Source organism: Cervus elaphus, chromosome 12 (genome assembly GCF_910594005.1).
Source record: "Cervus elaphus chromosome 12, mCerEla1.1, whole genome shotgun sequence".
Taxonomy (NCBI): domain Eukaryota; kingdom Metazoa; phylum Chordata; class Mammalia; order Artiodactyla; family Cervidae; genus Cervus; species Cervus elaphus.
This window is the reverse complement of record NC_057826.1, coordinates 23,260,977-23,279,133: the sequence shown is the minus strand read 5'-3', so window position 1 is coordinate 23,279,133 and position 18,157 is coordinate 23,260,977. Positions and strand designations below refer to the sequence as shown.

Here is an 18,157-nt window from a genome sequence, read left to right as displayed (position 1 = left end):
AACATGAAAGGAGAAGCAGTTCTTATTTCTTAGTTCATAAGATGTTTGGACAGGAAGAGAAAGATGTGGGATAGGCAGGCACAAGTGAAGAAGCTAACTTAGAAGACTTGCACAGGGAAGTAGTAAAAGATAGAAAGTTGGGATTTTACCTTGTGAGTTTGGATTCTATTCTCTAGGCAATATGAAAGCCATCAGATGTTCTGAACATAGGAATAGTTTATTCATATGCCTAATTATGTGTTTATCCCTTACTAGTTATCAGGACTATACAGATCAGTAAGACAGATCCCTGCTGATTAGATCATTTACCTGTATGACATATAGTCACCTTGAAATTGTGTCTAAATCAAAACCTGTAATACCCTTTGATTTTTCTCCTCCTCTCTCTAATTCCCTTCTCTTGAATTCTCCATCTTGGTTAATGACATTGCTGTCCACCTAACAACCCAAAGATAGCGTCCATGAAATCATATTGCCTGGTTCATATTCTGAAACCTGCAGTTTGCTAGGTCGGCAGTGTCACAGATCCAGAGATGAGTCAGCATAATTCCTGACTTCCAAAGGTTTCTAGTCTGGTGGGGCAGACAGACAGATACAGACTGCTGTAATTGAGTTTGATCAAAGTTGTGATAGGGATTGAGAGGAGGCACATATCCAATGTGGAAAACTACGAAAATCCAGAGGAGAATGTATGTGAGTTGAGGCTTAAAAGTAGACAAGGATTAGGTGCTAGACAGTCTGGTTCCAGAGCCTGTACTCTTAAATGCTGTGCTGCCTTGGGTAACTGGGGAGATATAGTGGCATTAATTAGAGTTGAGAATGGAGGAAAAGGATCAAGGAGTATAGAGATTAAAGGGAAATATAAGTTTAGTTCTGGACACATTAATTTCTAGATTCCTGTGGGAAATTTTGGTAGATAAACTAATGGGCAGGATTCTGTCTCTATAGCTTTAGTACCTCAAGCAGGGGTAAGTGCTCAATTAAATTTATGTTAAAATCACCCCTCTTTTTTCAATCTTTGATGGCTTTCTTACTGCCTTGAGATTAAAGACTTATATTTAAGACTTTTTGTAAGTTGGACCCAGTCAAATTTTCCCGCCAGTATTCTCTTGTGCAAACTGACCGCTATAATTCAACTAGCTTTGTTTATGCTTTCCCCAAACTTTATATTTTTCTGTCTTTGGTTCATATGGCCTCTTTTCTTACTCTTTCATCCTGTCCTCAAGGCCTACTTCAGTCCCCGTTCCTCATTTATAAAATAGCATATTTGGACCTACTTTTAGTGTTGTAGCAAGGACTGAGTGAGTGAGTACTGTGTAAAGTGCTTCCAGTAGTGTATGGCATAGAATATGAGCTCAGTAAATGTAGTTGTTCATACTACTACTACTACTACTGCTGCTATTGCATCCTTCTTCTCGTCTTTTTGCCCTGCTGTATGTAATATAAACACCAAGTTTTAGTAATTCTGTAACCTATATAATCTCTTTAATATAGCTTTTTTCATTCTAACTGTCTTAGTTTAGGACCCCATTTCTTACAGTTGCCCTCAAATTGGTCTCATTGCCACCCTTCAGTCTATCCTGTAGCCTTCTACCAGAGTGATATTTATCTAAAAGTGAGTGTGATCATGTTATCCCCTGCTTTAAATCTTAACAATAATTCTTACTACTTTCAGGGTAAAGGTCGGAGTCTTTAGCTGTTACCCTTTTCCATCTGGCCCCCTGCCTGCCTTTCTAGTTTTATCATTGTTCATGTATGGTATATTCCCATTGTCCCATCCAGACATTTTGCATTCTTTCCTACTTATACAGGTGCCACATTCTCTTGCTCTTCCTTCCTTTTGGTCTTATGAGTCCCTCTGCCTGGAACAGATTGTTCTATCTGGCTAATCTTTAATTTTTTTTTTTTTTTTTTTAATGCTGCTGGAAGAGAGTGTCCTTATGTTGTGAGATTTGCTGTGTCTCTTTATCACAGACTAAATTTTAGAGTCCATCATCTATGCATCATCTATGAATTTATGACATTTCTAAGTTTAGTTGAACAGATACCTGATGGACAGTTTCTATATGACATGTATTGTGTTAAGCCCAAGGAATTTATAAAAATAAGACATGAATGACCCATTTGTAACAAATTGAAAATCTAATGAGAAATTGACTGGGAAGAATAATCATTCATTTTCTTTGCTGTCTCTCTGATGGACTATGAACACTCTAAGGGAAATGACCAAAATGGAGATTTAAGTGGATTGTTATCAGGTTGCAGAAACTTTCCTGAGAGTAAAAGACTAGATCCAGGTAGACAAGCAGGATCATAGTCCAAGCATTAGAACTTTGACTGAAATTACCTGGCCTAATTTCTCTTGCATAATTATGATTTCATATAGTGAATATGGATACAGTCTTATAAACCTTAGTTTTTAAGCTAAGTTTTAATTTTAAATAATTTTTGTAGATAAGCATATGTATAAGTAAAATATTCTGTTGTTTGATTTTTAATATCCTGTAAATGTTGTAAATAGAAAAAGTTGAAAGTTTTAATTTTCTGGAAGTATATATACTCCTAAATTTTTTAAAGTTAAATACAGCAATACAGTGATTCCTACATAAATTTCTGTTTACTTGTAATGAAAATATTGATTAAGTTAAATTTGTATTTGTATATGGTCAGTATTACAGGGCTTCTCTAGTGGCTCAGCCATAAAGAATCCACCTGCTAATGCAGGAGACACGGGTTCAGTCCCTGGGTCCAGAAGATCCCCTGGAGAAGGAAATGGCAACCCACTCCAGGATTCTTGCCTGGAAAATCCCATGGACAGAGGAGCTTGGTGGACTACAGTCAATGGGATGCAAGAGTTGGACATGACTTAGTGTCCAATAATCAATATTCAATAATCCAATGTTAATATTAATCCAATATTCAATAATCCAATAATAATCCAATAATCAATATAGTGTCCAATAAACAATAATCAATATTACAAAACTTAAGAATTATCTAACATTCTGATAGCTCTCATTTTTAATGAAAAAGAAGGCAAGTTAATGATAAATAAGGTATTTATATGTAGATCACATAAATAGAGAAACTAAAATTTGGATGGAAGACAGAAAAATCTACCAGAATTCTTGTGAAGATGTAATTTTTGTGGTTCATGTAGCTTTCACCTATTAAATATTTTCCTGATTGTTGGTCTGGTGGTTTTCCTAGTAGTCTGGGTGGGTTTGTGTTAAACCGTCTGTGACAAGTGGTTTGCTTGAAAGGAGATTGGCTGGCATTAGGAATATTGTCTGAAAACTCAGCTTTTGCTTTGTTGGCATGTTCTCTAACCTATTAACTGAAGTGCAGCTCAACTCAAGGAGGTTATTATTGTAAATATTTTTGAAAGTCTTGAGCAAGAGAGGACTAATTAGACTTAGTATGTGGGTTTACACTTATATAAACAATCTGCCTATTTATGCCCAAGAAATGGCTTGATGAAAAGCCACTGTCATCCAGTAAAATATTTTTCTTGTCTAAAATATGTTGGATTTTTAAAATAAATAGAATCATATTAACACTAAGAATTACTAAAAATATAAGTATTTTTTAGTTCTAAAACTTGTATACATTATTTCATTTGAAACTCAGAACAGTTCTGTGAATAAATTTTCCAAAGGAATCTGAGGTTCAGAGAAACTAGTCTTAAATCATAAAACTAGAGGAAGTAGCAGATCCAGAATTAAAATACAGTTTTCTGGTCTCCAAGTCCAATATATTCTTATTTGCTGTACAGTATGACTTAAAAACATTTTTGAGTGGTAGCAGATAATACCATTTTCTCTAAGTGAATCCTCATAAAGAATTAACCCTAATTTTTTTAGTGTAAGCAGTTATAAAGACTGATAACCAACATAGTCATTCTCTCACTTTAATCTTGTAGATGTGGTTTTATCTTACAGAGGTGGTTTTATCTTGTAGATACCTCAGTTGCCAATTAAAATTTCTTTTTCATAAACTCTTAAAAAGTGAATTGTCCCCTACAATGCTGCCTTATCTCAAGTGAGTTGAGAACATAACTTCCTGGATGCCATGTTCTTTAGCAGTTAACTAGGAAGGAATTTCTGGAGAAGGAAATGGTAACCCACTCCAGTATTCCTGCCTGGAGGATCCTGTGGACAGGGGAGCCTGGTGGGCTGCTGTCCGTGGGGTCACACAGAGTTGGACACGACTGAAGCAACTTAGCATGCATGCATGCATTGGAGAAGGAAATGGCAGCCTACTCCAGTGTTCTTGCCTGGAGAATCCCAGGGACAGGGGAGCCTGGTGGGCTGCCGTCTATGGGGTCGCACAGAGTCGGACACGACTGAAGCGACTTAGCAGCAGTAGCAGGAAGGGATTTCAGACTCATGTATATATTAATTGACTGTAGAATATTGTGTTAAGATAACTATAAAGGTAGATTAAAATACTTTTATACCTTAAATATCTTATTCTCTACTAAACTAGTACCCAGAACTTTCCTATTTTTCTGCTTTGCTAAACTTTCTAATATTTCATTTTCCTCAGCTGTAAAATTAAGCAATATGCTTCAAATACTTGAGACAGCTTTTTTCTTGAAACATCCTGATTTCCTCAGTTCTGTAAATGAAAGGAAAATATTTAATCTATATGGCAAAATAATATTATATATTTTTGAGATATTTTCTATATTGTGTAGCAATAGAGATTGGAAGTAGACAATGTAAATTCTACTTTTATATTGTAATTCTTATACTTTTTTTCCCCCCCGTCTTTCCCCTTAGATTTCCTTCATGGATACATTTTCATAGCATTATTATGTGATGTGAGAAGTTTTTTTTTTGTTTTGTTTTGTTTTTTGAAGTAACATGGATTTTATACTACAGAATCAAGAGATTGGCTTTATAGGAAAAATTGATTTATAAAGAGTGGTACAGGTTTTTATAGATAACCATGACAACATCCCATATGAATGGGCATGTTACTGAGGAATCAGACAACGGAGTAAAAAATGTTGATCTTGCATCACCAGAGGAACATCAGAAGCACCGAGAGATGGCTGTTGACTGCCCTGGAGATTTGGGCACCAGGATGATGCCGGTGCGTCGAAGTGCACAGCTGGAACGTATTCGGCAACAACAGGAGGACATGAGGCGTAGGCGAGAGGAAGAAGGGAAAAAACAAGAACTTGACCTTAATTCTTCCATGAGACTTAAGAAACTAGCCCAGATTCCTCCAAAAACTGGAATAGATAACCCTATATTTGATACAGAGGAAGGAATTGTCTTAGAAAGTCCTCATTATGCTGTGAAAATATTAGGTAAGTAAAAACAGTAGAAGAATTAGAAAATGTTTTGCTGTTGTTTATCTTGCCTTAACATAAAGGTGTATAGGAGGGAAGAGTGATATAAAGAATGTAAGTAATAACAATTTGAATTCATACCAGGATCAGTTTTTTTCTTACATAGGCCATAAAACTTATTTTCTGTTAGCTATGTAGAACTGGAGCATGTATCCTAAATGTTCAGGATATATGCTATAACATGATTTTTATATTTAATCTTTGAAGTAAAAATTCCTATAGAAGGCCTGACCCTTAAAGCCTTGAAATTCACATTTCATTTCAAACTCAAATTTTATATAAAAATTACTGAAAAGAAATTTTCAGATTTTGAATTTCTGGTTTCTATAAGGTTTATGAAATAATAGTTATTAATGAGAAAAACTTGGTGTTATTTCTGTAGCATAATACACATAAAACATGGCTTTAAAGTCCCTATACTAACTATTCCTAAATTTCATTTTGTGAGGAAAACCAAAAAACTACTGCTATGATGTATTAATTGGCTTCCCAGGTGGTGCTAGTGGTAAAGAACCTGGGCCTGCCAGTGCAAGAGACATAAGAAATACAGGTTCGATGCCTGGGTCCAGAAGAGGCCCTGGAGGAGGGCATGGCAACCCACTGCAGTATTCTTACCTGGGGAATCCCGTGGACAGAGGAGCCCGGCGGGCTGTCGTCCACAGAGTTGCACAGAGTTGGGCACGATTGAAGCAACTTGGCATGCACGCACGTGATGTAGAGATGAAAGAATTCTGTGATCAGACTCTGAGAACAGGGGTTAAATAAGTTAGACAGCTTCTTGTACAGTACTTCTTGTAGCCTTTAGAGTGCTAATAGGCATTGTGAATCTATAAGAGAGATTGATGTCAAATGGGTGTTTCCAAACTTAAGTATTTTATCATTGAACTTACTGCGCTCTTTTTCTCTACACACAAAAGAGAGACCTCTGAACTAGTGTCAGTGGTGTACATTAACTTGTGTTCCTTTAAAACCAGGCTAACTCGAAGGAAATATTTTTATTTCTTAATGATTTATAACTATAGATGTGAAAAGACAGATACTTCACTTTGGAAGGAGAGGGTTTTCATTGTTGTTTTGCCATTTATTTAAGTGTTTATTGAATCCTTTACTTGATGCTATAGCAAAGGCCTTTCTGTGTAACTTCTACAATAGCTCTGTTTACAGGGCCCTGTAATACCTATTTTGGAGAAAAAGAAATTGAACCTCAGTTAAATCACTTGTGTAAGACTCCATGTTAAGTAGTAGGGCCAAGTTTTAATTTGCCTGATGTGGGTATGCAGTTGGTATACTGCAAAGAGCAAAGGGTTTGAGTGGAAACTGACATCCAGCCTGTTCTTCACTCACTGGACCAGAGCTTTGGCTACCAAGAGTGCAACATCTTTTTCTTTCTTACTCAGAGTTACCATTTATATAAATGTACCATATGCTATCTATCTATCTATCTATCTAGAAAAGTACCTTATTTACTGTGTATGTAAAAGTACCATATGTACTGTATATTTATATATATGTTTACCATATATACTAACTGCAGTCTAGAACAATTTCTCCTACATCATGACAACTACTTTTTCTTTGCTATACTTTTATAAAGGATTCATATTTCTTGATAGAAAGCGTTGTGAGTGCTTTTCTGTGGTTTAAGAAATCATAGATATGTTCAGTCATAATGAAGTCTGCAAAAAATGCCTAAATGGTAGTAATGAAAGGCATTATAGTAAAAACAGAAAGATTACATATTTTAAAAATGCATTTATATGAAGGAATTTTATGCTGTTTTTTCTTAAGAGTTTTGTTAGAGTAAAAATATTTCATTGCCTTTTATTGGCATCTTCTCATACCACTTCGTTATTTTTTATTAAAATACTCTCTAAATAGTCTCTATGACTTGGAGAAAACTTACATTGTAATATATCCAACCCAAGCCTTGTTTGAGTCTTCTGGGTTTCTATTTAAATTTCTTTGAGATTAATGTATTTGTCCATTTACTTTAATTAACTTAGGCATAAATGTCCATGTAGTAGACAAGACTCATGTGATCTCCATGAAGAAACAGAATTCACTTGTGGAATTTTTATTTATTTTCTTGCCTGACCACAGAAAATTGAAGACCTGTTGCTTGGTTTGTTTTTCTACAGGTGTAGTTAAAGGACAACTATATTTTCTTCCGACTTGCAACCCACTGTGGTTTTAAAAATTATCTTTGTGTAATCCTTTAACTTAAGGCTGTTTTGCATAATTTATTTTAAAGTAATTTGGAATTTAGTACCAGCTGTCTGTAAGTAATTTCTTGGATAAGGAGAATGTTTCTTGATTGGAGAAGGCAATGGCACCCCACTCCAGTACTCTTGCCTGGAAAATCCCATGGATGAAGGAGCCTAGTAGGCTGCAGTCCATGGGGTCGCTAAGAGTCGGACATGACTGAGCGACTTTACTTTTTTTTCACTTTTCGTGTTTTGAGAAATGAGTGATAGATTTAATTTTAATGTACTCAACATAAATGTGTTATTTGTAGGAAACATGAAAAGTTACCGTAAGTTATAAAGTTGTTTTTGTCAGTCAAATCTTCAGTTTTTGGATGTACTCAGTTTAAGTTTTCACTTTAAAATGAAGTATAATAGCTTTGTACCAGACATTTTTTTCCTGTTTGTAATTTGCTAACACATCAAACTACAACAGTACTCCCTAAAGTTGTATGAGTCTCCCTGCCAGTGTTTAGATTAATTCGCACATGCCAGGAGACAACTTCTCAGCTTTTTTCACAACCAGAAACAGCAACCTTGTTTTAAATGAGGCAAGGATGGAGCAACTGATAATATTTCTCTGAAAGGGAGCCTTCAGTTTCCAAATGATACATCGTCATTTATCTGTGAGTAGAAGAAATTTTTCTTAAAGAATTGAAAACGTGATTGAAATGATTGGATACTTTAATTGTCTGGGTGGTGATTTTTAAAAAGTATTTATAAATTTGGCAGTGTATAATATTAAACGTGAAGGGATGGATTGATAGAAAATATTTGGAAAGGATGAACTGAATTTTCTTGTGTAAAAGCCATTAGAATCTTATTGAAAATTAGAAAATGGTGATGTGGGAAGTTTAAATGAATAATTAATATTACTAGCATGAATTATAAGAATTTTGATACATTGAGCCTTCCTTAAAATTGGCATGAGTTGTTAAAACTTCCTATGAATGAAATACCACTGTCTTGTTCTCTTTTATAACTAAACATAGAAACCACCTTGTGAGAAAAGTCCTGAGAAAAGAGCAGAGTGTGGGTGAGGGTAGAGTGGGGAGGACAGGGGAGCAGAGTGTGGGTGAGGGTAGAGTGGGGAGGACGGGGGAGCAGAGTGTGGGTGAGGGTAGAGTGGGGAGGACGGGGGAGCAGAGTGTGGGTGAGGGTAGAGTGGGGAGGACAGGGGAGCAGAGTGTGGGTGAGGGTAGAGTGGGGAGGACAGGGGAGCAGAGTGTGGGTGAGGGTAGAGTGGGGAGGACAGGGGAGCAGAGTGTGGGTGAGGGTAGAGTGGGGAGGACGGGGGAGCAGAGTGTGGGTGAGGGTAGAGTGGGGAGGACGGGGGAGCAGAGTGTGGGTGAGGGTAGAGTGGGGAGGACGGGGGAGCAGAGTGTGGGTGAGGGTAGAGTGGGGAGGACGGGGGAGCAGAGTGTGGGTGAGGGTAGAGTGGGGAGGACGGGGGAGCAGAGTGTGGGGGAGGGTAGAGTGGGGAGGACGGGGGAGCAGAGTGTGGGTGAGGGTAGAGTGGGGAGGACAGGGGAGCAGAGTGTGGGTGAGGGTAGAGTGGGGAGGACAGGGGAGCAGAGTGTGGGTGAGAGTAGAGTGGGGGAGAACAGGGTCATCCACAGACGTCTTTACAGCTTTCATTGTTGCGTTCATTTTTTGTAATCACGGATAACTGATTTTGGGTCAGAACTGTTGACAAGTAAATACAGTAGACAGACTGTTTAAAGGGAATAACTAGGAAACATCGCTGTCTATCATAGACATAACTCGAATTATCACATTTGTGAAGAGATCTTACGAGACACACACACACCCACTCAACACACACCCACAGCAGGCTGTAGGTTTTGTGGCTGATGAGAAGAGTCTTGAGATTTGTGATTAAGGGCTTTCTAGTTTTCACCAGATGCTGTTAGTGATAAGAAAAAATTAAACACACACACACACACTGAGGGGAAGAAAACTAGGATAAATAAAATATGTTTATGATAATAATACTGTATTTCAGTCTTTTAGTACCTACATATTTTTGCCAGGTGTCTCTGCATATTCAAACTATTCATAATAAGTCCATAGTATTCTTGTATTTGATGTTATAAAGTAAAATATTTCTTCACATTTCTCTGATGTTATTTGACTTTTGGTTGATCATGGGATATACTAGAATTGTGCTGGATTGTGATAAACTTTCTTTTGATTGGCTTTTAAAATAAAGTTTATTTAAAAGTTTAAAGTCAACAAAAAAAACTCCAGTGCCAATAAACTTTGTGTCGTACTATTTCTGAGAAGTTAATTATTCTTGCTATTAAATTTTTGCTCAACTTCTATAAATATTTCCAATCTTTATTAGCCATCCTTTGAGGGACGTTTTTTCTGAAAGTGAAAGGATTAAACCTATTGGTATTAACCTTAATATTTAAACTGTTGGGAGTGTTTGATGATTTTTTTGATTTGTTCATATTGCTAAGATTAGTGCTAATCTAAAATAAACATTAAAAAGTTCATTAGCATATGTGTATAGTAATACAATGTTTGGTTATTAAATATGCATAATTCTACAGAAAAAAATTAACTGCTCTACCGCTTGGTCTTTGACACGATGTGTCAAAACTTCATTCCACCTGTTAATACAGGTACTAATAGGTTTTAACTTTTTCACCCTAGCAAAGACTTGCATGAGTGTATGCTCAGAGATGCGCGACATCATTGCATTTTCAAAGTGCGGGGATACCTGGAGTCAAATGTAGAGTTTAAATACTTTTTACCGTCACTTGCTATTGATCTTTGACAAGTTACTTCAGTTTCCTGGGTCTCAGTTTCTGTATTTTCTTGACGACCAAGTGAAAAGAAAGAATGTATATAAAAGCATATTGTACATTGTAAGTTTGATTAAAATTTAACTTAGAAGAAGTAGAAGCCACCAGAGATCATCTAACTTTTTAGTCCAAGAAATTAGCTTGTGGATTTTATCCAGTAATTTTTTATTTCATTTTTTAAATAACAGCTTTATTAAGAATTAAATCATAATACCATAAAATTCTCTCTTTTAAGTGTACAATTTATGAGTTTTTAGTATATGCACAAGATTGTGCAGGCATCACCATTATACAGAGTGTTTTTATTACCTCAGATAGAAACTCTGGGCCCATTAGCATTTACTTCCTATTCTCTTCTCCCCCTAACTCCTGACCACCCTAATCTACTTTCTATGTACTTGTTTATTTGGAATATTTCATCTAACTGAATCATGCAGTATGTGGCTTTTGTGACTGGTTTCTTTTCACATAGCATGTCTTCAGGGTTCATCTGTGTTGTGGATTTCATTGCTTTTTATGGCTGGATAATATTGCACTGTATGGAAATAACCATGTTTTGTTTAATCCATTCATCTGGCTGGTGGAACATTTAGGTTGTTTTACCTTTCATCTGTTATGAATAATGCTGTTATGAATATTCATGTATAAGTTTTTGTTTAAATACCTGTTTTCAGTTCTTTGGGATATATACCTAGGAATGAAATTGCTGGATCAAATGGTAATTTTATTTAACTTACTGAGGAACTGCTATATCTTCCCAGTACCTGCATTATTTTACCTTTTCACCAGCAGCATGTGGGAGTTCCAGTTTCTCTGCAGTCTCACTTCTACTTATTATTATATATCTTTTTAATTTTAGCCATCCTGCTAGCCAGTAAGTTTTTAAAGAACTGGAATAAAATAGATAATATTAACGTATATTATGTTGCACTAAAGTATTCATAAATCTATTTCAAATAGGGATATACATACTGGGTTGAAAGATAAATACACATTTTTCTTTTTTTAAAATTTATTTATTTTAATTGGAGGATAATTACAATATTATGATGCTTTCTGCCATATATCAGTATGAATCAGCCATAGGTATATGTATGTCCCCTGTATCCTGAACTCCCCCTCCCACTTCCCTGTCTACCCTATCCCTCTAGGTTGTCACAGAGCACTGGCTTTGGGTGCCCTGTGTCATACATTAAACTTGCCCTGGTTATCTGTTTTACATATGGCAATGTATATGTTTCAATGCTGTTCTCTCAAATCATCCCACCCTTTTCTTCTCCCACTGAGTCCAAAAGTCTGTTCTTTATGTTTCCTTTGCTGCCCTGCATGCAGGATCATTGGTACAATCTTTCTGGATTCCATATATACGCATTAATATATGGTATTTGTCTTTCTCTTTCTGACTCACTTCACTCTGTATAATAGGCTCTAGGTTCATCCACATCATTAGAACTGACTCAATTGCATCCCTTTTATAGCTGAGCAATATTCCATTATGTATATGTACCACAACTTCCTTATCCATTCATCTGTCAATGAACATCTAGGTTGCTTCCATGTCCTTGCTGTTATAAATAGTGCTGCATTGAACACTGGGGTACATGTGCGTTTTTCAGTTCCGGTTTCCTCAGGGTATATGCCCAATAGTGGGATTGCTGGGTTGTGTTGTAGTTTTATTCCTAGTTTTTTAAGGAATTTCCATACTGTTCTCCATAGTGGTTGTATTAGTTTGCATTCCCACCAACGGTGTTAGAGGGTTCCCTTTTCTTCACACCCTCGCCAGCATTTATTGTTTGTAGACTTTTTGATGATGGCTCTTCTAACCATGTGAGATGATGATACCTTATTGTGGTTTTGATTTGCGTTTCTCTAATAATGTGTGGTGTTGAGCATCTTTTGATGTGTTTATTAGCCATCTGTATGTCTTCTTTGGAGAAATGTCTGTTTAGGTCTTCTGCCCACTTTTTGATTGGGTGGTTCATTTTTCTGGTATTGAGCTACATGAGCTGCTTGTATATTTTGGAGATGAATTCTTTGTCAGTTGTTTCATTTGCTATTAAAGAATATACATTTTTAATGGATCGCTAACAGAAGTTTGTGAAATAATGTCCAAGTCAAACCCAGTCATGTTTAGAGAGGCCCAGAGATTTGAAATGGATTTTCCCGTGACATATATTGCAGCTAATAAGTAATCTAAGCCATAACCAGGACCCAGATATTCTGACCTCAAATTTAGTTCTTTTTCTTGCTCACCAAATTCATTACAGTTTTGTCCAGAGAAAAATCATGAAGTTTTTGTACCTGATTGAGCAGTAATCATTTCAGTGGTATTTCTCCATTGTCCTATATTTGGAGCTAAGATGTTTGCTCTGTCTTCTCTCTCAACTGTCTTTGCTTGTATACTTGTATAGAATTTGTTTTTAATTTGTAACCCAATGTGTTAATGATTACTTATTGTTTAGGGTCTTTCATGAGCTTCTGATTATTTTTAATAAATGCATTTTAACCTAGTCCACTGAAAATCAAAGCTCAGTGATCTGAATTTTATTTCCTTAAATTTAAGAAGAAAAAGGAAAGACTACCCATCCTAATTAAGCAAGGATTTCCTAAGTGGAAGTTCTAATTTCAATTCAGTGGATAGATGTACTGGAAACTGGTATAATTTCTTCATTTGTTGTTGTTTAGTAACTAAGTTGTATCTGGCTCTTTTCCAACCCTGTAGACTGTAGCCCGCCAGGCTCCTCTTGTCTGTGGGATTTCCCAGGCAAGAATACTGAAGTGGGTTTCCATTTCCTTCTCCAGGAGATCTTACCGACCCAGGGATGGAACCCATTGTCTCCTGTATTGGCAGGCAGATTCATTACCACTGAGCCACCAGGGAAGCCCCATAATTTCCTCATCCTCTATACTATTAAGTTCCTCACCTGAATAGTCAGTTTGACTATACAGTTTAGGAGAAAAGAAATCTTTAGTAAAAGTTCTTAGGAAGAAGTCATGAAGTTGGTTGAAATATAGAAGTTTCTAAGGATAGGTTAAAAGAATTGGTGGAAGAATCTTAATGCTAGAATAGGTCTCTAGAATCTATTTTCATGTGAGGTAAATGGTAGCAATAAGTGAAGATAACAAAACTAATCCCGGGGAGATGGTTATCTCCACTGCTTTTAAAAGATCTTCATAAAGTAATTAGCCTCCAACTAATAAAAATAATTGGGAAAAAAATAAAAGATCTTCAGAAATGGAGATTCCTTAGCTTCCTTGAGTAATTTATTGTTTACCCTTACAGCCAAACAATTCTCCAGTCTTGGGAATCTGAGGGTAGAATTTTCAGATAGAGCAACTCTTGGTGTTTTCTTTCTGTTAGCTATTTTAGAGTCTTCATTCTGTTTCATTTTAGGTGGTCAGGAGAGGGCCAAGAGGAAAGGGAGCATTCAGGGGATGGATTTATGGACTTCTGTGTGTGTATTTAGGTGATTAATTATCCCCAAACCAAATGTCAGTGATTTTTATTACTTTTAGATAATATACCTTTTCTTTCAATGATCAAGATTTAGCTATTGTATGAAGCGTTAGAGCAGATGATACAAACAGTGTTTATGGAACATCAAATAAGAGGAATGGATTAGACTGCAGGACAAGGAATCTGAACTAGAATAAAGCACTTGCTTGCAGGGAAGTTTTTACAAACTAGAATTTATCACCAGAGCCAGATTTGTTATGTCTGCGTTTGTCTTCCCCTCTGCACAGTGTCCCCGTTTCTGTCTGACCGCTCTCCTGCCTTGTTCTGAGTACTGCTCTGCCTCAGTACTCCCTTCTTTGCTTACTCTCTACTCTACAGTTGTGTTGTTTTTTTCTCAGTAGCCCTGTAATTCTCCATTTATGTCTCTACTTCTCTGTGTAAAGAACCGTGTGGTTCTTTTTCTTCGTGCTTATTGTGTGTGGGAATGGGGAAGGGAGCCTCTGATCTGTATATGGGGAGATCTCCCTTCTCTCTATAGTCTGTCCTATGTTGTCTATCTTCATCATCATTGTAGAAGTAGCTACGTATTTGACAGGATGGATTTAGCTGCATCTGATTAGATTTTTCATATTTCCTCTAGAATTGCTCAGAATTTCAGATAACAAGTGGTTTTTGTGTAAGTATCATATAATCTAATTACTACATCAGACAGTGGAACGTTTCTTAAAGTGTGTAGAAAATGTGCTGTTCTTGCGTAACATGAAGATACACCATATAAAAACAAGGTTTTTTAAACCTACAACAAAATACCTTTCTAAATTAATAATTTTTTTATGAAACTAGAATGAATGTGTCAAAAATGAGAATCCCTGAGTAGATATTGCTAACAATTATTTTTCATTATGACGTCATACTTAATATCAAAGAAAAGACCCTTTATCAGAAGTCCATTCAGAATTTTCTAATAAAATTCATTATAATCAATATTTTAAGACTAATGGTATATAGATAGATATTTGTTGCTTTCTATGTGACTTTAAAACTTTATTGGACAGAGGCAGCATAATTTTTAATGTCTGTTAAATTTATAAACTGATGAAATTAATGTTTCTTTATAAATAAGTTTTTATCATTTAGTGTTTCATATTTTCTCTTAGATATTTTTAACTGCATATGGTTTAGTTCATATCTTCTGTCAAGCTATTTATAATGAAGTCTTAAAAACTTCTGAGTGTTTGGTAACAATTTGTTCTGTTTATTCATTAAACATTTTTAATGGAAGTTTACTTGAACCTGAAGCATGAGTATACGTGAGGAAGCTCTCCTGCCTAAGAATACAGTCTGGAAACTTTGCCAGCTAAATTGGCATGAAAGCAGATATGGGGTTTATCTGAAAGCTGTCCACATAAATCACACTTACCAAATTTGCTGTCTAACTTAGTTACCCAGGTTGGTACTGCACAATCAAAGATGTTTTTACAATATTTCTCAAAAAGCTACATGGGCTCTACATTCACAGGTTGCAGTTTTGGTTTCTTTTGCTGAACCTTCCCAATGTACTATCTAGCATATTATTGTGATTGTGTTAGAATTGAAATAAAATATTCTGAGAAAATACTTAAAGCACAAGACACTAGGTTAAAATAGCAGAAATAAATGCAACAGTATTGGTAAAGTAGCATTTGGGGGTGCATTATATGTGTGAACATATACAAACACAGTTAATTAGAAGAAATTCTGTCTATAGATACATGGTAAAGTAGAATATGTAAGCACCTCTAAATGCTAGTCATTGTACATTACATGATTCTGTATTAGGTGGAAAGACATCTCAGGTCAGCTTTTCTAAAGCAGATAAATGACATATCACAATCAAGCCCTAAAATCTAAATAATAATAATAATAATGTTTATCTTTTTAAAATCCCTTGGCATGGCAGGAAAAGCATTTTATTGGAAGTCCAAGAAAAATATTTCTTCACCCAGGTGCCATTTTTGTGTGTGACTTCATTTTCTCCATCTGAAGAGATTTGATCTGAACTATGTATGTCTCAGGTTTTGGTGATTTTTCTAAATTGGGAAAAATTTGTCAGATTTTAGGAGGATTAAAATATATGTATTTATCCCTGTAATATAGATATTGTTCTATACCTTTCTGTTCAATATTGGCAGTGACCAATGTGAAATTCAGGCCAAATTTGTATCAGGCCACCTGATGTAAAGAGCCAACTCATTGGGAAAGACCCTGATGCTGGAGAAGATTGAAGGCAGGAGGAGAAAGGGGTGGCAGAGGATCAGATGGTTAGATAGCATCACCAACTTAACGGACGTGAATTTCCAGGAGACAGTGGGGAACAGAAGAGCCTGGTGTGCTATAGTCCACGAGGTTGCAAAGAGTCAGACATGACTTAGTAACTGAACAACAACAACACATATTTGTAGTTTTTCAATAATGGTTGGTGATATTCTGTTGTAAAAGCTGAGCTTAAGTGCAAGTGATCTCAATGTAGTCTGGCAACATTGACTATTGTACTAAGTCTGGAGATAATTTCTAAAAAGGGATAATTTCAGTGAAAACAGTTTTAACTAATTAACAAAAAGTGTGAGTAGGACTTCATAAAGGTTAGTGGAATTGTAAAGGATAATAATTAACAAGATTAAATTGGTCTTGATGATAACCTTGAAAATTTGAACCCCAAATCCAGTTAAATCGGTAATTTCTAGCACATGGCATAGTTCTTAAGTTCTCCCAAAAGCCTTTACTTGAGTAAAGTAAGATCTGTCCTATCCCTATAGATCTTATATTGGTCCCTGGCTTCCTGAGAGAAAGACATTTCCAGTTTGACCCTGTAATTTTTTTATCCTGGATTTAAACTGTTGTGGATGGTCTTTATGTCTTTGAATTCCTCAGTATGAGCACAATTTGGACAGATTGACCAGATTTTATCTTTCTCTGGAACTGTATTCCTTACCTGAGTTCCTATCAACATGAGAAGGCTACTCATTTCTTAGAACTTGAAAGCAATCATCCCTTTTGGACTAACCACAAAAATCGCCTATTTCCTGTCCATGCAAAATCTCGGCATCTCAACTATTATCTGATCTCCTGAAATAAGGTCAGTGATCTCTAGTTTTATCTCTCATTAAGCCATTCCTAGTTTAGATTATCCTACCTTACCTTTCCTGTTTCCTTGGGATATTTACATATATTTACATATATTTATTTACAATATTCTAAAAGTGAAAATTATATGCTGTGTTTACCACAGAAGTGAAAAAGGGCAATAAAAGAATTTGTCACAAAGGAGGAAGTAAAATAACTGTAATGCAGACACAAAAATTCAGTACAGCAATCAAGGTTGTTTAATATAGAAGAAAATGGGTTTGGGGTACCTTAGTTATTCCCAAGTATATCTTAAAATACTACAGCTACAACTGCACAACTGCTGTTAATAAAGCATGTAAATCATTGGTTCCTGAGAGTACATAATCAACTTAAATATATATAGGTATATGTGTGTGTATATATATATATATAATTAAAGATGACAGGGGATTCTGATTGTGTTTAAGGTAGAATTCAGGACATAAATATCTTTGTAAATTTCCTTACTGATTCTCATAAATATCTTTGATTAAAAAACCATTGTTCTGATATAGCAAGAAAATTATATTCAGTAGGTTCTACTTAAGCCTGCAGGGATATTTATAAAATCTGTGTAATTCTAGTCATTAAGGAAAAAAAGATCTAGTAGAAAAGTGGTCAAAAGATAAGCAGAAAATTTAGGAAAAAAGAAATATAAATGACTCTTCACCTTGTGAAAATACATTGAAACTCACTACTGGATAAAGAAATACATGCTTTCCTAACCAGATCGCCAAAAATGAAAAATTTGGTCTGTTTGTAGAAACAGGCACTCAAGTTCTTTGATGGTAAGAGTATGAGTTAGTACGAATCTATGGGGGCAGTTTGGCAACATGTATAAAAGTTTTAAATGTTTTTATTATCTGATAAGTGAAAGTTATCAGTGGTGTCCAACTCTTTGCAACCCATTGGACTATATAGTCCATGGAATTCTCTAGGCCAGAATACTGGAGTGGGTAGCCTTTCCCTTCTCCAGGGAATCTTCCCAACCCAGGAATCGAACCCAGGTCTCCCACGTTGCAGGTGGATTCTTTACCAGCTGAGCCACAAGGGAAGCCCTGATGAGTAATTTTATGCTAAGAATTTATTCTGTAGACATTGGAAAATATCAGATTGTAAAACAGCATTTATAATGTGG

General features: G+C 35.8%; 1 protein-coding gene across 2 annotated transcripts in view; it reads left to right on the top strand.

Annotated features, from left to right (window-relative positions):
* The window catches only part of PALS1 (protein associated with LIN7 1, MAGUK p55 family member), a 73,873-nt gene that overhangs the window by 25,414 nt on the left and 30,302 nt on the right, over positions 1–18,157 (top strand). Inside the window, exon 3 of one of the 2 annotated variants that reach the window (XM_043920879.1) lies at positions 4,785–5,320. In XM_043920879.1, coding sequence (XP_043776814.1) covers positions 4,954–5,320 — 367 coding nt within the window. In that variant the 5' untranslated portion in view covers positions 4,785–4,953. The remainder of the gene's footprint in view (positions 1–4,784; positions 5,321–18,157) is intronic. The other variant, XM_043920880.1, reaches the window with a different exon arrangement.